Source organism: Arvicanthis niloticus, chromosome 9 (assembly GCF_011762505.2).
Source record: "Arvicanthis niloticus isolate mArvNil1 chromosome 9, mArvNil1.pat.X, whole genome shotgun sequence".
NCBI lineage: Eukaryota > Metazoa > Chordata > Mammalia > Rodentia > Muridae > Arvicanthis > Arvicanthis niloticus.
The window spans coordinates 59773558-59795752 of record NC_047666.1 but is presented as its reverse complement, the minus strand read 5'-3'; the positions used below and the strand labels follow the sequence as shown (position 1 = coordinate 59795752).

General features: G+C 41.1%; 1 protein-coding gene, 1 long non-coding RNA gene and 1 pseudogene across 5 annotated transcripts in view; 1 reads left to right on the top strand and 2 right to left on the bottom strand.

Moving 5' to 3' along the window:
* The first annotated feature begins 30 nt into the window (after window positions 1-30).
* LOC143443633 (uncharacterized) lies at window positions 31-14581 on the top strand. Its single transcript, XR_013112770.1, has 3 exons — window positions 31-139; window positions 10859-10994; window positions 13591-14581. It is a non-coding gene; the product is annotated as an uncharacterized LOC143443633 (long non-coding RNA).
* On the bottom strand, window positions 6078-7147 carry LOC117715736 (farnesyl pyrophosphate synthase pseudogene; annotated as a pseudogene).
* A 6257-nt stretch (window positions 14582-20838) lies between the features above and the next one.
* The window catches only part of LOC117715735 (murinoglobulin-1-like), a 52841-nt gene continuing 51484 nt past the window's right edge, over window positions 20839-22195 (bottom strand). For 3 of the 4 annotated variants that reach the window (XM_076940505.1, XM_076940502.1, XM_034512600.2), the window contains one exon: window positions 20914-21343. In XM_076940505.1, the coding sequence (XP_076796620.1) occupies window positions 21264-21343 (80 nt within the window). In that variant the 3' untranslated portion in view covers window positions 20914-21263. Of the gene's footprint in view, window positions 21344-22195 lie in introns of all 4 variants that reach the window. The other variant, XM_076940503.1, reaches the window with a different exon arrangement.

Here is a 22195-nt window from a genome sequence, read left to right as displayed (position 1 = left end):
TGTAGTGAGGACAAGATCCACCTGTCCTTTGCCCCTTTCAGGCCTTCAATGGGGAGGGGTCTGCACTTCCTCACAATGGTGCCAAGGAGGTCATTGAAAGAAATGAGCCAATCATCATCTCTAAGAGAAGTAACATTCAGTAAGTACACAGGCATTATTTTGACTCAGTCTCTCAGAGATCAGGGAAGGCATGGCTGGAGGCTGGAGATACAGAAAGATGGGTTTGTACCAGCTGCTTAATTGGCAAGTCCATTGCCTCTAATGACCCAATTACTCCTGCTGGGTTCCACTGTCCTGGTGTTTAGTAACTTCTCCAAACACACCCTTGCAAGAGACAAGCTATTCAGAGACAGGAGGTGGTGTGACCTCTCATATTCAAACCTCAAGAAGGACATTTTGACCCTAATAAGAGCAGCAGTAACAAGAATGGTGAGCCCTGTGCTGACTTGGATTCGAGATGTGGTTTGAAAGTGAACCCAGGAGATTTGTTAAAGCCCTTTTCTCTAGTTCTTTTCAAGAGAGGCAAAGATCATTTTGGCTCAGCCCTCAAATTCTCCAGTGACTAACTACTGCAGACTTCCTATTCTCCACCTATAGGCATGAGACCTACTTCCTTTTTCTTAACGTCTTAGTTATAGGCATCAAAAAGATGGTAGCTTGTCTGTGACAATGTGGTGCCATAAGGAATTGTGCTGTCCCTCAAGATCCCCCAGGGTAGTTTTGTCTCCTGAGTGGCAGGGTGGTAGGGAAGGACCCTTAACATGATAGGGGGATTAATCACTACAGAGAAAGGGTTGGAGTTGGGGCGGAGTATCAAGCCGGTGGTTATGATCTAAGTTCAAGGCATAATTGAAGTCCTTATTTTTTACAGCCAATATTTTTTACAGCTAACAAGAACTTTACAGTAAAGAAAGAAGTAAACATCTAAAATGTCAAAGATCAATGAAAAGATAACAATAGAAAAAAGGTGACGATAATAATTTAAAAACACCTGAAGCAAATGCACAAACTAATTTCCAAACAATAAACAGTAACTCAAAATCCAGGTACAAAAAACAAAACAATAACCCCCCCCACACTCGGTAAGCAAACTCATTATGTTCAGGCCAGTGGGGATCACAGTTGTTCAGTTCTAAAGAGGGACAATAAAAAATAAAGTTCTCTGAGAACCAAAGTCTGAGTCCAACTCCTCTGCAGCCAATCAATTGCCTTTCTGCAGCATGCGCACAAGCTCCAGTTACAGCTGTGCCTTCTGTGGGTGGCCACTATTATTTTTCACAATGGCAGATTATGAGGTCATGGGATACATGTGCCAATCACAGTTCACAAAAACCCCATTATCATTTTCTAGTTCTTTTCAAGAGACATGGAGACCATTTTGGCTCAGACTTTGTCTTAGTTAGGGGTCTATTCCTATGACAAAATACCATGACCAAAAAAGCAAGTTTGAAAGGAAATTATTTATTTGGCTTGCATTTCCAGATTATAGTCCAGTATTAGAAGAAGTCAGGACAGGAACTCAAGCAGGGATGAAATCTGGATGCAGGAGCTGATGCAGAGGCCATGGAGGGGTGGGAAGTGCTCCTTACTGGCTTGCTTCCCATGGCTTGCTCATCCTGCTTTCTTGTAGAACCCAGGACTACAAGATCAGAGATGGCACACCCACAATGGCCTAGGCTCCACCACATTGACCACTAATTTAGAAAATGCCCAATAGCTGGATATCATGGAGGCATTTTCTCAACTGAGGCTCCTTCCTCACTGATGCCTCTAACTTGTGTCAAGCTGACACACAAAACCATCCTGTACAGGCTTTCAGACAACTAGGCACAGCATGGTGGTGGGCTCAGTTGCTTCCACTGGCAGCAGGGTCTGAGGCAACTGGTTTCACTGCACTGACAATCTCCCAGATTTCCGTAAGGACCCATTCTGCCTCAAGCCAGGCTCACATCCAAAGATTTCCTAACTTCTCAAATGATGCTGCCTAAGAGGAGAAAGTGGGCAAACATCAGACTACACAGGACATGTAAAAAATCCTTTTATTCTTTTTTGGGGGGGCAGGAAAGGTTTTATTCAGTTTATATTTTCTTTTCTTTTTTTATTGGATACTTTAGTTACATTTAATATGTTATCCTCATCCCCCACTTCCTATCACTCAGAAATCCCTATTCTATACCCCCTTCTCCTGCTTCTACTAGGATGTGCCCCTACCCACCCACCCACTACCATCACTCTGCCCTCGATTCCTCCACCCTTGTGCATCCAGCCTTCATGGGACCAAGGACCTCCTCTCCGACCTATGCCTGACAAAGCCATCCTCCCCTACATATACAGCTGGAGCCATAGTTCTTTCTCCTACATTCTGTTCATTCTGTCATATGAATTTTCATCCAAAGCATCAGGCCTGATCTGCCTTTTTGCCCTGCACAGAGACAAAGCTGTTAAACTGCTTTTAAACTGAGAACTCCTGACTCTCCTAGGGCTTCCTTTTAGTTTAGTCCCTGCCACTGACAAGGCCTAATCAACCAGTGTCTGCCTGTATACCTCTTTGTAAAACATGCTGTCTGTCTATCTGCCTGTCCAGGACCTTGTCCTTACTTCTTTGATCTCATATCTGTAGCTCTGAACTCAGACCCAGGATGTGTGTTCAGCTTCCTTGCAGCTTCTGTCTCTTCTGTTGTCACAGCAGACTCATTTGCATTTCTGTTATTCTGCTTCTGAAACCTCAAGGGTTCTGTGTCCTCTTGTGCCCTTAAAGTGATTGTAAAACCTATGGATAGGTAGCAAGCAAGGAAGCAGAAATGATACAAAGAAAGATACATAGAAAGAAAGAAAGATGGAAGAAAATGATAGATTTACTTGTAATATGTGATTGAGTGTTAATATTCCTAATTAAAATTGTATCATTAGCCAAAGCTTCTCACCTCAGCAGAGGTCAACAAGTAGAAATGTCTGACCATTTCCTGCCTTTGACATCTCCACACCTTGTGAATTCATTACTCATTGACTCCCGATATTGTGGAAAGACACACATTCTGTTTTCTGTTCAGGACATTGTGTGCTCAGAACATGCCTTCTCTTTAAGAGGGTGTAACTCCTAGGAACACCTTCCACACACAAGAGCTGAGCCTTGGTAGACAGCTGCCTGCTACCCTCTGCCTTCAAATGTTTTTTCAGAGGGGCCCAGGATTTGAGCTAATCATTTAAGACAATATTATAACTAGACAACATTACATCTAAGACTGAACTTTCCCCAGCATTGATCCACTCACCCAGAGTCAGCCCTTATGATTGATCTCAATATCTCAGTTAAATCTAGCTTTTTTTATTTATTAACTTTCTATTTATTCAGACTTTTCTTAACTTCAGTCACAATAATTTGCATTTGTTGTACTTAATACCTTACCTATTGTACCATATTTATCTAATTTTTAAATTATAGTAATGTAGTCCACAAAAATATAATAATTTTTAAATAAAAATTAGTTTCATGTCTTCAATGTTTCTATATATGAACAAATATGAGTTTTAAAATAGTGGTCATATATTCCACAACCTTATCCAATTGCTTAGCTGTTACATAAACATATCTGATAAATCCTGGAGTCTGTCAACATATATGAGCTTGCTGTCTGAGGAGAACACTTTTCCTTCCCAAGGTGCATGCCTTCTCTTCTCTTCCTACCTTGCTACCTACCTAAGTCTTCTAATGGGAGATTGCGTATGAGTGGAGAAAAAAGATGTTTGTTCTCAGTCTTTAGGAGAAAGCACCTAGTTTCTCTGTGCCTTCCATGATGAGAAACAGCAGGCTGTGGGATGGCTGCTGCCATTCTCAGTCACAGGAGGCTAATAGCTTACTGGATCCCCCAGTGAGGCCTCTGTACCGTAGCCAGGATATTTCCTGTCTGATTCCTCAGTACTTTTGTGTCAGATCTCAGCGCGTTTTCATCTATGGGTATCTGTGGACAACCACTGGGGATTTATGAGGCAATCTTTGCCTGAGGGTTGACTTTGACAAAAATCTTCAGAGAGTTTATTGGCAATGGAAGCTGAGGACACTGCTCCCTGGAACCAGTGGGGTGTGAGCATGCCCTCTAGTGGAGCTGGAAGGCATAATGTGGAGGTAGAATTTGAGAGCACTTGCCTGTGGTTTTATGGGGCAATACTGAAGAGAATCCTGCCCTCCTGCCAGCCCAGATATTTGGGATTCAATTGATCTTTTCAGTGGCATCTAAAAGACCCCTGCTCTGCCCTGCTTTGCTAAGAAGCTCTCAACTGATTACTTGTCTGTGTTGGCCCCTTCTCTTTGCTCTTGTTCAGGTCTGAAACCTAGCTGCTGCCTGGTCACTCCTGTAGTGTCCATTGGGCTCCACATCCTGAAGAACTTGGTGTGCAAAGTTCATGAATGACTCATTGTCTTGGCCACATAAGCCAGGTTACCTAAAGCAAAGTTTTGATTAGCAGAGCCCCAAATCACCCGCCCTCCATCTGCTCCTCATGGAAGCTTTGCTGGGAGAAAATTCTATTTGTTTATTTGTATTTCTTACAATTTTCATTCTTTTAAATTTTATTTGTGGTTGCTTTATTGTGAGACTTTGTATCTGTCAGGTCTCAGGCAGCTCATATAACCAGAACTATGCTCAAGCTGGACTACAGAAGGATTTCTGGTGCACAGATAAAAGTCAGAATCTTGCAGGAACTTGTGAAGCAGATTTTCTGTCCCCCAGAGGAGTCCTTTCCCTTACCTCTAGTAAATCAGACATATGGCTCTGCAATTCATATCTACCCATGGTGCCTGTCAGTGTATCAAAGCCCATGCTGGACTCCAGGCTACCTTGGAATCTCAAAAACCAGTTATACTTTTCAAAGTCTACATTCAAGCATCCTAACCCTTCTCAACTCCTCTAACCTCCCTCCAACTTGCAGGCTCCCTTGCCTCAGTTACTCGCCTTTCTGACTATTCACTCTCTTGCTAGCCTCTTTATTGCTCTCTTGCACACTCATACTTTCTCACTGTGCTCTATTCTCTACCTCTTGCTATCTCTCTAACTCTACTCTCCTTCCCCACTGTGCTCTCTCCTGCTCTGCTGCTTCCCCAGCTCTGCCCATGCCCAGTCTGATTTGCATTCTGCCTGACTGGATTATTCCAGATGCCTCTGGATATTTTCTCTCTCTTATTCACAATGCAAACCTTCCTCTAATGATGGATCAGTCATGTCACAGTTTCTTTACCTCACCCCCCTTGAATACAATATTACCTTTAAATTTTTTTGAATGTCTTGCTGATGAAGCCCATGGTAGTGTGAAACTCAGTACTATACTGCTTCCCTCCTGCATGGTGGCACTACATGCATGCACTGTGACACAATTCCCACCCTATCTGATAGACTTCATTTGACTGCATCACAGTTAAGAATGTTTGTTTCCCTGGGTAGGCACTGATGGCTAGGGGAGGGGAATCAGCCCTCTATGGTACTTCCATGGTATAGCAGATCCAGGGGACATGCCTCTTATACCAGACAGTTAGCTCCACTCAGCTCTCCATGGATATGATATGCCTGCCTCTTCTCCTTCAGGTCTGCAAACAGGGGAGAAATTACTACCAACAAACTGCAAGAGAAAGGCCTTATTGGGATGCTTATCTTTTCAGATATATCTCCACTCCATTCCTGAGATTTCTTTGGAATTGTTTTACAATATTTTAAGGATCCAGTTGGTAATGAAAATAAAAATTTCATGGCACACAGCTCAGAATAAGGCACATCTACCCCATTGCTACTTTTGTAGGGACTAGTTGTAGTGTCTGCTTCCTGGTCTTAAGGACCTTTGGGTATCACCCAGAAAAATGTGCACAAGGAAGTGTTCCTTTCTATCTGGGTATCTATCAACTAGTCATTCATTCCCAAATTATCCAGATCCACATCTGTGTTCAGATAGCAGAATACTGGCCACCTTAATAACTGTAGATTTTCTTTTGTAAAGGTAGATAATCATGTCCTTCAGATCTCTGTCTGTCTGTCTGTCTGTCTGTCTCTTTGTTGAACAATAAATTTATTCAGATACCTCCTTCCCAGCCTCTACAATTTTGTGGTCACTTTCTCTGCTTGTTCCAAGAAGAGGGATGGGGGCAGAGGCACAGAGCACTGCTCTGTGAGACTCTGTGAGGTGGTTGTTACTGTCTTCCTCATACTTGAAGAACACAGTCTGTAGATTCAGTGCCTTATACAGTGCTTTTATCTAGGCCACTCTTTCTGGGCTTTTTTTGTCCATAATGCTCTAGGATCTGGTGTTGTTCAGGAGTGACTCATAGCAAACACTGAAGCACCAGCCAGCTGGATTTGTTGTCCTGGATGTCAGTGCTGACATTTCTGGTCACACTGGAGTCTCCAAAGAGATCAAGGTAGTTGTCCTGGCCCTGAAGGAACTTGGCTGTCTCCAACAGGATCTTCAGTGCATTGCAATGCTCCTTCTCCCCATCAATGCCATGTCCATGACAACTGTGATAGGCAGGTAGAAAGAGCAGAAAACTGCCTTGTCCTTGCCAATAGATTTCTACCTCCTTTCAGTGTATCTACCAAGAGTCACATGGCCCTGGGGTGTTGTGATGAAGTCCACAGTCTGCCTGATCTCAGTCTGATAGAAGCTCTGCAGAAAGAGCTCACCAGGTTCAGGTAGTTGGGCTGCTGCCTGCAACAGAACTTTAGCAGGCAGTAGATAGAGCAGGCTTCCAGAAACAGAGCAATGTTGATGACATCCAAGCCTATGCCTGGCTTTGATACTAGCAGATCTTCTCTCTGTGAAATAGGAAAGAGTGCATGATATCATCTGACTAAAAGAAGACAGCCCAGAGCAGTTCTACACACCAGGCCACAGTCAGGGCTCATTGAAGACTCTCAGCATTCTGTTTCTTTGGCTCCATCAGCTCCTGGATGGATTGTATCATGGTTGAACCTGGATTGTACTTGCCTCCGGTGACATTGTACTCTATGACTTCCCAAGCTGGGTAATAGCATCCCATATCTCTGGATGTCCTAGCTCATCCTCAGTCAGCATCTTGACAATCTGGAATAAGTGCTGGATGAAATCCTGCTTTTCTTGGTTATGAATATCCAATGTCTGGGTCCCCTTCATTCTGAGAGAGGAGCTAAATACTCTGTTCTTCAACACATATTCTCCTGGGAGGTGTTTCTCTTAATATGGTAGTGATGTGATCTAGAGATCCAGGACAGAGCCTCCATCAGTCTCTTTCATTATCTGGTACAAACTAGTATCCTTCAGATGGAATCCACACTATTTGGCTACACCATGTGGACATAGCAAATCAATTTCTTTTGTAATGGGCCCTGTTTAACCTCCTGCTTCTTTCAGTCAATGTTTTTCTGGCAATTAATTTCTGACTACCATTATCAATGTCTTTGAACTTCTTACCAAAAGTTTTCCTAAGTTTTTTTCTAGCCTGGTGATGTATTCCTTGGAGTCTGCTTCAATTTCTGTATAACTGGCACCACAGAGTTCAGAATAGCCAGTTCCTGGCCACAGATGGTCTAGCTGTGCCACTATGCCATACCCCCTCCAGAAGAGTCTGTGTGACTGAGCAAAAGCCTGGCACACTCACCTGAGGTGATGACTTTAAGGAAGTCAGTTTCCTGGAGGTGTTGGCTGTCCTCTTAGAAGGATATGTTCTTCATGTGTTGTGGCTGCCATGCTTGGAACATGTTTTCTTGCTCTCTCATTTCTACCTGTGTACTTTTGCTCAGGGCACTTCCTGTTCTACTATCCTCCCATGGACAAAGAAAGGTCACAGAAAGTGCCACAGAGATAACCACTGACCCTATATTGGACTTAGCCTTTCTGTGGGAAAATGTCACCATTAATCCTACAGAATAGGTACTTTTGACTAAACTAAGCAGTAAGAATTGGTTTACCAGAACCCCCTGTAAAGACATACATTCCTCAAGAGTGGGGATGGTTAGACAGGAAATTATTCCAGTTACTGACTTTTAAGGGTTTCTTTTAAGAGATCCTGAAAACTCTAAAAAGAAAGGGCTTTATCGAATTTCTAAGAGATTCGTGGATGGCAGATGGCAATGGCTTATAGCCATTTCTCCTGTAAGCAGGATAGGGCTACAGCATGCTCCCCTGATCCCTTGCCACATATAGGAGTTTATGATGAATTTGAGAATTGATGGGTCAATCACAAAGGAGCAAACGTATCATATTATTCACTTTCATTTATGGAGAAATTGGCACTATCACAGTAACATCCCCTAAGTAGAGTTAGTGTTAGAATTAAATATATTAGAGGATATTAGGAAGAAGCCTAGCAATTAAAAGATATTAATGTAAAAGGTTACATTAATAAACGAGAAGAGCCCAGGCATATTATAAATAAGAAGCACATATATGATGAATCTAATTTGGCAGCTCACAAAGCAATAAGAAGAAGGTTACTGTATAATCTCAGATAGTAAACTGCTGACCACAAGTACCACTGGGTGGCTTGCTAACTTGGCCACTCTCTCCTGCCAGGGGGCCAGCCCCAGCTTGGTGGGAGGAGAAGAGGCTCATTTTTCTTCTCCTTGTTGTTGGTTCTTCTTGAGGCTCTTCTTCTTGAGGGTGATGGGAATGGAAGAGCATATGCAGGGGCGGGGGGGGGGTGTAAGACTTGGTCTTATGAGATTTGGGGTAAGGCTTTGGGCCTTACAAGACTATTAGGGTTGCTATAATAAAAGTTTACTTATCTATGCTAGAAAACTATACTCACTAATCTACTGTAGCTGACCTGCCCTCTGGTATCCTCCTAGGCCAGAAATTGCAGTCTCTGGCACACAGCACCCCAGCCCCAAACCAGTAAAGGATTAAGTAAATAGCCTTGTACTATCCTAAAAACGTCTTCAGAGGGTAAAAAGACTGCAGCCTTAGATGATTAACACCTGTAGCCTAACAGCAGAGAATTAGGCAAACAGCCTTTGTACCCTCTCAGCAGAAAAGCTTGGCTGTAACTTACATCTGCTAGTCTGAGGTCTCAGGAAGAAAAGACTCTTAGAGAAGTTGCTATAGAGTTTATTATTAATTGTAAAAAGTATCCTATGAAAGCTACCTGAGGGGAAAGGTGGAAAGGTCCTAAGTGGGGAAAAGGAAAAAATTCTAACAAGGGAAAAATTCTAAGGGAAATAATTCTAGGCAGGGGAAAAGAAAAGGAAAGGACGAACGGCTCCTAACAAACATCTACATCTACGACGACTTTACTACTACTACCACAACTACTACTCTCTTTCTCTTTGTCTTCAGTACTTTTGCATCATTCAGCGTACATGGTCACATGTTACAAAGTTCATCACAAGTTCACACCAAAATTCAAATCATAAATTGAAATAGAAGTTTACAACACAGAATGTTTACATGCATATCCATTAGGAACAATTATCTAGCTAAACATCTATCACCTGTCTAGCTCCACAGGTTCACTGAAGGTTTAAAACTATAACTAAGAAATTAGTGAGGTTTTGTATAGATAAACCCAGGCAATATTTTTTCTTCTGTCCTAGCACCTATAATAAATCATGAGTTCCCTTTTAGTGATCTCTGGTTAATTGTTTTACAACCTCATTGGAATGTGCTCTGAGCAGGACAAAGTCTGATTACTATCTAAGGGCAATTAACTGATGACACTCAGGAGACAGGCAGAGTTCTCATTGCAGTTTTGATTATCAGAAAGGGACCTAATAGCAGTCACACTATATAGGAGCTTAATAATCATTGATATAATTTTAGGAATTTTTATAGGACTATCATTAAGACTTAAGAAGTCATCTATTTGTCTATATAGCATCACTACAAGACAGTACATCCTCGTGGGTCTGCAGAGATCTACTCCAAAGGGGTGTGCTATTGCTTAGTGATTGGTACATATGTTTAATAATGATAATAATAGGAAAAGCATATTAATAGCAGGAACCTTTTCTAAAATAAGTCTCCCACAGCCCTGCTGAATGGGGGCTCACTTGTCACAGATTATATAAAAAGCATTTCAAGATGGTCATCTGCTAATAATTAGCTTGTCCAATTATGGCTCCTGACAGTCTCCCACATCAGAGATAACATCAACTTCACAATGGCCTTGCAATTGAATAGTTTTCTGCTTTCTTAGACTTGGGTCCAATTTATGAGTATGTAATAAAAACATTGTAAAAAATGTTCTTGAGAACCTTTGTCGTTTCTGTTCTTGTGTATATGCAACATTGCTTTTTTTCTTTGCTTTATTATTATAAAAGTCTGGTGCTTGAATAGTAAAATCTCACTCAGATCCAAGACAACCTTGTTTCTGTGTCTGTTTGTCATTCATCGACTCCTTTCCCACCTGAAATCAGTCCCCCTGGGCAGCCTCAATGGTCCATGGCATATATATATATATATAATATATGTGTATATATATATATATATATATATATATATATATACACATATATTATATATATCTGAATGGAATGAAGTCATCACACCAGACTGTTGGTAGCCAACTCCTGGCAGAAAGCGGCCATCATCTTTGTAGCCATCTCAGGCCATATACCCTAACAAGAGACTTATTTTTCAACAGCCCACAACAACTGAGCACACTCTGATAAACATTTTGTTTTTCTCACATGTCCTGTTTTTGTTGTACAGTGCCCACATCTGCAAAGCACTTGGCAAAGTGCTTTCAGCTGTGTTCCCCTGCTTGTACTTATAAATACCCTAGATTTCCTTTCAATAAAGGGGACTTGATCAGACTCTATGTCTTGTCTCCATTCTTTGAGATTCTTGCCTCTTCATCCCCACTCTCTCTCTCTCTTAATAAACCCTGTTGACTGACCCACAGACCAGGTCACTCTGGTGCTCACTGAGAGCAGCAAGAAAGAGAGACCCAGTGAGGGACTTTACTGGAAGAAGGGTGGACTGAAAATTCAGAAGTGAAACAAAGGTCATTGCCACAGGAACCTGCTGCATCAAGACCAGTAAGTCATAGTAATGAAAATGGGGCAAGAAATAAATCAGCCTGAACTCAGCTCTCTGTTTTTGTTTTGTTGTTTGTTGTTCATGTGGGTCAATTGTCTGCTTTTCTTTCATTGTTTGAATGCTGTGTTTCATGTTCAAAAGAAAAGGAAACACATAGAATCCAAAATACTACCAAAGGTTGATGATGATTTGTCAGAGCCAGTTTGTGCCTATCTAGAGGAAGAGGCAGCCAAATATTAAGACCCTGAATGGCCCTCTTCCCAAAGACCCCCTCCCTGTGCATCTCCACATCCAGATGCTCCTGCTATGGAGATGGTGGTTGTAGTTCCCAGAAAGGAGTTACAGGACAAAATTTCTACCCTTAAACAACAAAATTTTCTTCTTAAACAACAGATAGAGTTAGAGGAAGAGTATCAGGACTTAATTAATCAGCTACAAAAATTAAAGACAGGGAAGATGTCTCCAGATGGTAAGGCCACCAGAGAACATCCCCAGGGTTCTTGGGTTCCTCAACCTAGAGTCCAAAGACAGTCCCTGTCCTCTGGTTTTAATTCATCCACAGATCAGCCAGGGAGGAAGAGGCTGAGGCTTTCCCTATATCAGAGACCAGAGATGCTCAAGAGGTTGTTTGGAGACATCACACAGGGTTTAATTTTCAAATCATTGAAGAATTAAAAAACACAGTGTCACAATATGGTGCCACTGCTCCATTTACTCTTGCAATCTTAGAATCTGCTTCACAGTAGTGGCTGACTCCTGGTGATTAAAATACTTTAGTGAGAGCAGTTCTTAGTGGTGGTGACCATTTTACTTGGACATCAGAGTATCATGAGAATTGTAAAGAAACAGCTTAGAGAAACATTCAGGCAGGCAATGGTTGGGCCTTTGATGCCTTAGTAGGGGAAGGGCAATTTGCTTCTAGTGATAACCAGATGCAATATGACCCAGGCTTATTCACTCAAATTCAAAATGTAGCCATGAAGGCTTGGTGTAAACTCCAGGCAAAGGGAGTCCCTGGTGCATCTTTGGCAGCAGTCAGACAAGTGCCTGATGAATGATTTTCTGATTTTGTTCATTGATTAATGACAAGAGCAGGGAGGATTTTTGGTAATGCAGAGGCAGGTGTAGATTATGTGAAACAGCTTGCATATGAAAATGCCAATCCTGCCTGCCAAGTGTCCATTAGACGCTACAGGAAATAGACAGACCTTAGTGAGTATATCTGACTCTGTTCTGATATAGGGCCCTCCTACCAACAGGGCTTAGCTATGGTGGCTGCCATGCAAGGACAATAAATAAGAGATTTCTTGGCAAGTAGAGACCTGATTTAAGTGTGGCAAGCCTGGGCACTTTGCAAAATACTGCAATGCAAAAAATGAGTTAACCCAGAGACAGCCTGGAAAACAGCCTGGGCTATGCCCACATTGCAAATGTGGAAGGCATTGGGCTAATGAATGTATGTCCAAGACAGATGCACAAGGAAACAGCCTTTCCCATATTCAGGAAACTGGGAAACAGGGGCCATCCCCAGGTCCTGAACCAACACAAGCCAAAACAGGCTTATGAGGTAGTCAGTTTCATACCAGAAAACAACAACGATCCCTTTCAGAACTTAATCAAGCAACACCAGGACGTGCAGGACTTGACCTCAGTGCTGCCACTCACACAGTATTAACCCCAGATATAGGCCCTCAGGCCTTTCCTACTGCAGTGACTTCATCAGATCCACCATCTAACTTGGATCAGGCCATAAAGGCTCATGAGTTACATCACCTTAATTTTCAAACTTTAAAGGTCATATTTATAATTACCAGAGAATAAGCTAGACAAATTGTCAAACAATGTTAATCATGTGTTACACTTTGACCAGTTCCTCATTTGGTCGTAAATCCAAAGGGACTGACACCAAACAGTTTCTGGCAAATGGATATTACTCATTATAATGAATTTGAAAATAAAAAAATATACATGTATGTGTAGATACATACAGTGGTTTCATTTATGTGACATTACAAACTGGAGAAGGAAGCAAACATGTGATTACTTATATGCTTGCTACAGTCGCTGTATTGGATGTTCCTAAATAGATAAAAAACTGACAATGGCCCAGGTTATACAAGCTCCAGTTCCACCAATTCTGTGAAAAATTGGGAATACTACATAAAAGGGGTATTCCATATAATCCACAGGGCCAAGGTATGGTAGAAAGGGCACATCAAACCATTTAATGTCAATTTGAAAAAATTAAGAATGAGGAATTGTACCCTACCAAGGGATCCCCCTTGAAATATTCTTCATCACATACTCTTTATTTTAAATTTTTAAACTTTGGATTCTGAAGGAAAATCTGCTGCAGATAGATTTTGGCATCCTAATACCAAAAAGAATTTTGAAACAGTCTTCTGGAAAGACCCATTAACTGCAACCTGGAATGGGCCAGATCCAGTGCTTATCTGGGGAAGAGGCTCTGTCTGCATATATTCCCAAATGGCAGATGCCTCATGCTGGCTGCCAGAGAAACTGATTAAACAAATAGACAACAATAACAAATCCAGAGAGGAGAAGTCTCCTGAGAACCATATTTTTTCTTTGTAGGAAACATGAAGATGCTTCACAATTGCCTTCAAAATGGAACAGATCAACCAGCAAACCTGACTTATGAAGTTCTCATTGCAGAAGGTGATATCATCACCCACACCTCCAGGTGGCTCTATTGGACTCTTGGTTCCCTGACTTATGATTTAGTGGGGTACATTGGTTAGATGCAAGAGAGAATCCATTACCACAGTTACTATAGTTGTTTTGGGGGTTTAGGATTGATTGGGGGCAGGGATGGGGAATTCCTCGATTGTTTTGTTAAGATCAAAGCTATGATCAGCTCTGTACTTCTATAGATTTAGATTTAGAAAGAATGGAATCTGCTATATTGCATTTGTAAAGTTCATTAGCCTCCTTAGCTGAAATAGTGCTACAGAATAGAAGAGACTTATACTTGTTACTCCTCTAACAGAGGAGGTTGTGTGTTGCCCTTAAAAAGAGTGTTGCTTTTATACCACTCATTCATGCATTGTCAAGTCTCTTGTATCTTGGGTCCATGATGTTCAACAGACTGATGGCTTTTGTACAACAACAGATAGATGCTACTCAAATGAAACCCATACAGGCCCATTATTACAGGCTGAAAGTAGGGGACTCTAAAACCTCCATCATAAAAACTGATGAGGATTAACCCCTAACTTATGCACTAAGCCAGATAGTCAATGACAGGTAAGAGAATACTTCAAGACCCTTGCCCCTAAAATGGGAGGCCTCACCATCCTAAGACAGGAGCTCAATCAAATGGCTGTTGAGTATCCAAAGACAGGAAAGAGAGGCTAGGTCCTTTGTTCTGACCTAAGACAGGCACAGTTTCCATAAGTTTTCCCAGCCTTCCCTTTTGGAAAAAAATTAAAAAGGGGACCTGTTGGGAGCAGACTCCTAGCAGAAAGCAGCTATCATCTTTGTAGCCATCTCAGGCTATATACCCTGACAAGAGTGTTCCCCTGCTTGTGCCTATAAATACCCCAGATTTCCTTTCAATAAAGGGGACTTGATCATACTCTCTGTCTTGTCTCCATTCTTCAAGTCTCTTGGCCCTGCATTCCCACTCTCTCACCTGCTAAACCCTGTTGACTGACCTGCACAGGCTGGGTCACCAGACCACTTCACATCCACATTTATTATACATTGATTTTTTGTTTAAGATTTATTTACTTTCATGTATATGAGGGTTCTACCTGCACATATATGTGTACCATGTGTATTCCTGGTGCAAACAGAGGCCAGAAAAGGGTGTTGGATTCCCTCAAATTGGAGTTAAAGCTGATTTTGAACCTCCATGTATGTGCTGGAAACTGAATCTGACTCAAGAGTAAGAAGTGCTCTTAATTGCTGAGCCATCTCTTTAGTCCATACTGTTGCCATCTCTCTAGTCCATACTGTTGCACTGCTAATAACAGCCAAGATAAGCAATCTGTCTGGGTGTCATCATACAGAACTAAAGAAAATACAACACACACACACACACACACACACACACACACACACACACACAGAGAGAGACACACACACACAGAGAGAGAGAGAGAGAGAGAGAGAGAGAGAGAGAGAGAGAGAGAGAGAGAGAGAGAAGCACACTCACAGGCATAGGCAAACACACCTGCAGACACACCTGCAGACACAGATGCAGACTAAGATGCACATGCACAAGCACACACATGCACAGACCCCAACACCAAGTGCTGTTCTGCCAACAAAGAGGAATGAGAAATCCTATGACTTGCAGGAAGATGGGTAAAACTGAAGGTCATGGTGAAGAGTGCAGTAAGCCAGATGTAGAACTGCAAGTGTGATGTGTTTCTTCTCCTAGGTGGAAGATGAAGAGACATCCATGGTGGGCTGAAATTAGGAGACAGAGGCTGTGCAGATGAAGTTCCTTCCCCTAGTCCTTCCCAGACTATATACACTCTAACTCTCCCTGGCCACCAATACCCTGAAGTCAAGGGTGCAGTTAGGACAGAATTGGACACAACTGGTTGGAAGGGGTGACTGGATATTCAAGTGAGGGTCCCAGGACTGTCCTTGGTCTTTTTGAGGGAAACTGTAACAGTCAAGAAGGCTTTCTAAGATCATCTTTTGCAAGCAGGCACACCTGAACTCCTGAAGATGGTGGCTATTTGACTGGGAGGGTAGTTCATTCTCTCTCTCACTCTCTCTCTCACCTCTCTGTCTCTGTCTCTGTCTCTGTCTCTCTCTCTCTCTCTCTCTCTCTCTCTCTCTCTCTCTCTCTCTCTCTCTCTCTCTCTCTCTGCAGGCAGAAGAGGGCATCAGATTCCTTATTCCCTGAGTTGGAATTACAGACTGTTGTGAGCTGCCTAATGGAAATACTTTGACCTGAACATATGTTCACCTCTTAATGGTTAATTAATTAATTGTCCCACCTCTAAATGGTTGAGTCATTTCTCAGGCTCTCCAGCAGTTTTTTTTATTTTAATTAAACTTGTTTGTATATAAATCCACACATTTTCATGATGCTTACTAGCCATTCTCCCCTTGCCTTTCCTCATGACCCCTGATCATCTGACTCCTTTCCAGTGCTCAGTACATTCATTTTGTTAGTTTTGCTTTGTGACACACGAAGAATAAGGAGGGCCATCCATACCACTATGTGTTTGGAACTATCTGTTGGAGCCTGTTGACACACATAATGATACAGTGATACTCCTTCTCCCAGAATCTATCAATAGATTCATGTCCTTCCCCTTCTTTGACTGGTACTGCTAGGGCTGGTCTTGTAGGTTAAAACAACAGTTTTTAATCCACTGTACAATCTTAGCTAAAGAAGCAAAAGAATGGTTTCTCATGTCGTTTTAACTTGCATCTCTCTTGTTAAGAATTATAGCATCTTTTCATACACTGAAGAGCTGTTTGTATTTCTATTTCTGTGAACTAACAGCTCATAGTTTTTATCTTTAAAAAAGAAAAGAAAACAAAACAAAACAAGAAAAACAACTCTGTGTGATTGCTACTTTCCCTAATAGACTGTCCAGTCAAATGGTGTAAGCTTGCTCTCCCAGTTGAGGCTTAAGAGTTACTTGAGCTCTTGCATCAAGGGCCACTCTGGGAGACAGTGAGGCCTGGTTTCAAAACATTGACATGATCGAGGTACACAGGTGCTTGTCATATGGTACAGGCTGGACTTGAACTTGTGATGTCCTTCTGCTGCTACACATGGCTAAACATCTATCTATCTATCTATTATCTATCTATCTATCTATCTGTCTATCTACCTATCTGTCTAATTATCTCACATCTGTCTACCTATTTATCTACTATGTATCTGTTTATCTAACTCTTTATCATCTATTTATCTCCTTACCTATTTGTCTGTCTATCTATCTATTTATCTATCTATCTATCTATCTACCATCAGTCTCTTTATCATCTATAATCTATCAACTATCATCTATCTCTTTATCATCTATCTGCCTATTATTTCTCTCATTCTCTCTGTCTGTCTATCTACCTAACTACCTAACTACCTATCATCTATCATCTATCTTTCTATCTATCTATCTATCTATCTATCTATCTATCTATCTATCTATCTATCATCTATGGATCTGTGTAAGTCTTTTGAGCCTGATGCTAAAAATATCTTATCTTGATTTGCTCTTCTCCTAATTAGGGTGTTAGAATTTTCCTCGGTTGTAAGAAATTTTGATTTTTACATGCCAACTTCATTTTAATTTCTCTTGTGAGTTCTGAATTTTTAAAAATTGGATATTTTATTTATTTGAACTTCAGATGCCCTCCCCTTTCTCCATTTAACCTCCCTAGAAACCTCTTATTTCATTCTCCTACTTTTTGCTTTTATGCAACTTTAATTACGTGGAAATATTAAGGTCAGTTCTAGATTGAGGAAATAGCAAAACAATACATGGAAATAGTCAAGGAACAAGCAGGGCATTAAACATAATTCTGTGAACACTCTCATGATCAATGTTTCTAGAAGCTTATCAGGATGATCAAAATATCTGAGCCAACTTCATTGTCCTAGCCCAAAGTTATTTTCATGTCTGAAGGCTACATCCTTGTTCTAGTCTAAAATTTAGATTCCTGCCTGAAATTACTTCTTTGTTCTAGCCTAGATTTGGATTCCTGCCTGAAGCCCATTTCATTGTCCTTGGCCCTTTCTTCTGCAACTTGCTTTTGGTCATGGTTTTCATCACAGCAACTGGAACCCTACCTGAGACAAGTGATGTGTCTGGATGGACGATATTCTGTTTTCAATAATGATTGGCATAGTGACCAGACTAGTTACATCCTCAACAACAGCATGGAGAGTCACATTCCTGTGCATTGTGACCAACATCTGTTGCCTTTATTTTTTAAACAGTAGCCATTCAGCAAAGGAGAGTTAATATCTCAGTTTACTTTTTATTTCCATCTCCTTGATGGGTAAACATGGTTAACATTTTTTCACATCATCTGAAAAATGTTCTGTTAACTTGTTTGTTTATTAATGGCAATGATTGGTACTTCAGTGTTTTTTTTTTTTTAGTTCTTTTTCTGTGATTTTAAAAAATAAGAAATAAAACAGGCCTGCTATATAGCTTAAGTGGACCATGATTTTGTTATGTAGCCCAGGATCGCTCCAGCTTCTGTTTTTCTGTCTCAACCTCCTGAAATGTAAGATTAGGGGCATATGCCACAGGGTCATAGATTTTATATTTTCCAGGTGTATATATTTTTCATTCTCTATTACATATATAGTCAATTTATATACACACCCATATATGTATATATTACATATGTATATGTACATATACTTATCTACACATATACATATAAATTATATATATATGTATACATATGTATATATACATAAAGATATATTCATACTTTCTGTGTTTTTTCCTTGAATATCAATTTCCTGTCAGATGAATAACTGACAAAGGTTGTCTCTCATTCCCTGGCCTGTTTCTTCACCATGCTAGGAGTTGTTTCTCTGCTATTCGGTAGCTTTTTCACTGAATGAAATCCTGTTTGCCCATTTCTGATATTATTTCCTGAGAAATTAAGAGTCCTATTTAAATCTCTATTTCCCTGTATTTTCTTCTAGATGTTTAAAAGTTGAAGTCTTACATTAAGGGCCTTGAGCTATTATGATTGATTTTTTAATAGTGTGAGGGATAGGGATTGGTTTTTAGTCTTCTAAGTGTGGGTTTCCAGTTTTTTTCGAGCACCACTTGCTAACACAGATTCTTCAGCATATGCTTTTGGTGCCTTGATGGAGAATCTGTTGATTGCAGCTGCCTCCTTTATTTCCATGGCCCAGAGTGTGAATAAATGATTAATAAAAATAATAAAAAGATATGCAATGACTCTGGAAACACGTTTTCCATCCTGTTTTCTTACCTAAATGGAGCCTAAAAAAATTTGCACAGGAAGCTGGGCTAGGCTTCAGAAAAAAATCCACTGTTAAAATCTCTTAGGAGGCTTTGATTTTGTCTCCTAAGAGACAAAAATTGAACTTGTATTGGCTGAAACCATTTTGGCTTTTCCTAAAAACTAAATAACAAATGTTCTAAAGATGCTGAATGCATTTACAACCAGTCTTCCAAAGTTTCCATGAGACAGAGCTGTTGTAAGCTTCCCACCGCACCTCTGTTTGCCATTTGTTGCCCTCCAAAAACACAGGTGATTACACAGCTATGATAAAGACCCTTGATACATTACCCTCAACTCATTTCCCCAGTCTCACAGTGGCATGAATAAACACTGTCCGCTTGTTTCTGCTAGGACAGCCTTTTGTTTACTGGAGCATGTATCTGCCACATGAACTTAGAAAGGGAAAGTTTCATTCTGATCGATTGATGGTCCCTGCTCTTTTAGGTTCTGTGCTGAGGGAGCACAGAGGCCACAGAACACAGCAAACCAAAGCAAAACTAAGTCAAGTTCTTATCTCATGGTCACCAAAGAAAAACAGTAGCCAGTGAGGAGGAGCCAGCTCCCACTACCCTGTGAGGACATGATTCAGATCTTAAATCCCCATCACCTCTGAAAAGGTCACATTAACAACTATGGCCTTTACAGCTGGATACTTGTGTTCAAGGTTTGGCCCTCAGCCTGTCATGCCATTGGAAGGTGGTGAAACTTTGAAAAGCATCTGGCCAATGGTCAAAAGATAATTCACAGAGAGGATTATGGGACTCCTACCTCTCCTTTCTCTCTCTCTTGAATTCTGACCCTTAAGTGAGTGGATTCCCCCCTGTGAATGCTGCCTTGCAACAGGCTCCAGAATAACAGGCTAATCACTGTTAGTGTTTGAATCTCAAATATCTCCATAGGCTCATGTGTGTAAACACTTGGTAATCAGCTGATGGTTCCCAGGTCCAGGGGACACCAGCCTGTTATGGTAGGAAAGCATAGTGACTAGGAATGTTTAGGGCCAAGGATGGAAAACTTGTGAAATGGATTCCTCATACTTCATAGGTCAAGAAGCAAACAGAACTTGGCTGAGCTAGAATTCTTAAGCTTCTCCCCTATTTCCAGGTAGGACCCATACACCAAAGATTTTACATCCTTGCAGATCAGCACCAGCCTGGCACCAAACAAGTGCTCAAAGCCCATCACCCAAGCCCATCACAGACGTTTTGCATTCAATCACTATTTCTTCCATCACATAACTTAATGGATTTATCATTGCAGTCTTCAACATGGCACCCTGCTGGTCAGTAAGGTAAGCATAGCTATTTTTTCTGGCACCAACGGCTTGCTTTTTTTTTCCCTTGTAAAAAGTGTTTTTAGCTGGATGTTTTATATCCCTTGCTTTTCCCTTTGTTAGAAACTGAGTTCATAGATTGAAAATTGTCAAGTGTTTTACCATCAAGCAATAATCCCTGCATTTTGATTTTTTGAGAGACAGTCTTGTTATGAAGCCCAGGCTCACTTTCCACTTGCAAAGTAGCCTGTGTCACTCTTGAATTTGTGACTCTCCTGCCTTATTTTCCAGAAATGCTCTGAATGCAGGCCAGAATCACCATTTCTTGCTTGAAGCACAGCCTTGTTTCACTAATACACCATCATGATTTTCTTATGAAGGGAAGGTTGGATCCTTGTAAGCTTTGTGTCTGGGGTGCTGTTTTATTGAAGCAGTTGTAAAGTGTTCCCCATGTTCACAATGCATGCTCTTCTGTTTAAATGTCATTTCTGATCATTGCAAATGTAGGGTATATGGAAAAACACTAACTGAACATGGAGCAAATTTGGATTAAGTGAAAAATAATCACAGCTAGAGACTCTCAAGAACTATGCATTTATTTTCCAAGCATGTTCAGTATTTGTATTTCAGAGACAAACACAAATCACAGTCTTGAAGGTTCCTGGGTTCTGGGATTCCGGGAATGCGTTGTCTGCAGATAGGAGTCTCAAACATTTTGATTTTCTGTGTATGGGAAGAGAAGAAAACAGCACATGTGGTGAGTGTAATCTAACTGGGTACAGGCAGCAGGGTTCTCAGCAGGAAAGCAAACTGGCCTTGGTGGAGAACGGGATCCTTCAGATTTTCTACCATGAACTACCATACACTTTGGTAAGAGAGTCAGAGGAGTCTTCCAGGGTTAGCACACCAATCCAAAGGTGCACATTTCTGTGTTTCTGTCACTCAGCGACAATTGTTTGAGCTCATCTCACAAAAGTTGTGGGTTGTTTTGAGGGGAAGGAGGTCAGAGGAAGGCTTGTGGTAGGAATGCTAGGTGCTCACCTGAGCTGCAGGGGCTGCTGTATTCAGCAAAAGCCACGTCATCTGAAAGACATGGGAGTCAAACTTGAGAATGGGAGTTTTTGAGAGGATTTTGTGGAGGGCAGGTGATGTGTTAGGACTGACCACTTTCCTCAGTCAGGACCTGTATGATTGCTGAAAAGTCACCTCTCTGGGGACATCAGACAAAACAAAGGAGGGAATTTCGCTCCTTGAAGCCACTGGATGACACTTTTCCTTAGGACAGCAAGATGGCTCAGTGGGGAAAGGTGATTGCTGCCATGCCTGATGACATCACTGATTTCATTCTTCAGGATCATCATGGGAGAAGCAGAGAACCAATTTCCCCAAATGGCTCACTGACCTCCACAGGCACCATGATGTGCCTGCCTCTCACACAATAAAGTAACAAATGTATAACAACACTGGAATCATTTACCCTGTAGAGAAAAGACAAAGTGTGCTTCTCCTACAGTATTTAAGCAGAGTATGAGCCATGATTCTTGTAGACATATATTCTTTCTGATTCTGTTCTACGTTTCTGCTTTTCCTTCAATATTTCTTGAATTATTCTCATCTGAAGCATTTATTATCTCTCTTCACTTGACAGAAAACCCACAACTTAATTCCCCAGGTCTGGCCTTGCTTTCTTTCTTTCTGTGTTCACCGCTGAACACACAGGCTATAATTTTCTCATATTTTTATTCCTTTTGTGATTATTTGTACAACTCTTCATTTTCCCATTGCTGTATTCGTAAGAAGATTTTTATGTCTTTCAACCTATAGACCCTACTTTGCATAATGTTTGTTCCCTTGTGTTATTTGGACATGGCACATGATTGCTTGGACAAACATGGCATGAGTAGATGAATGAACTAAAAATGTATAAATGGTTGT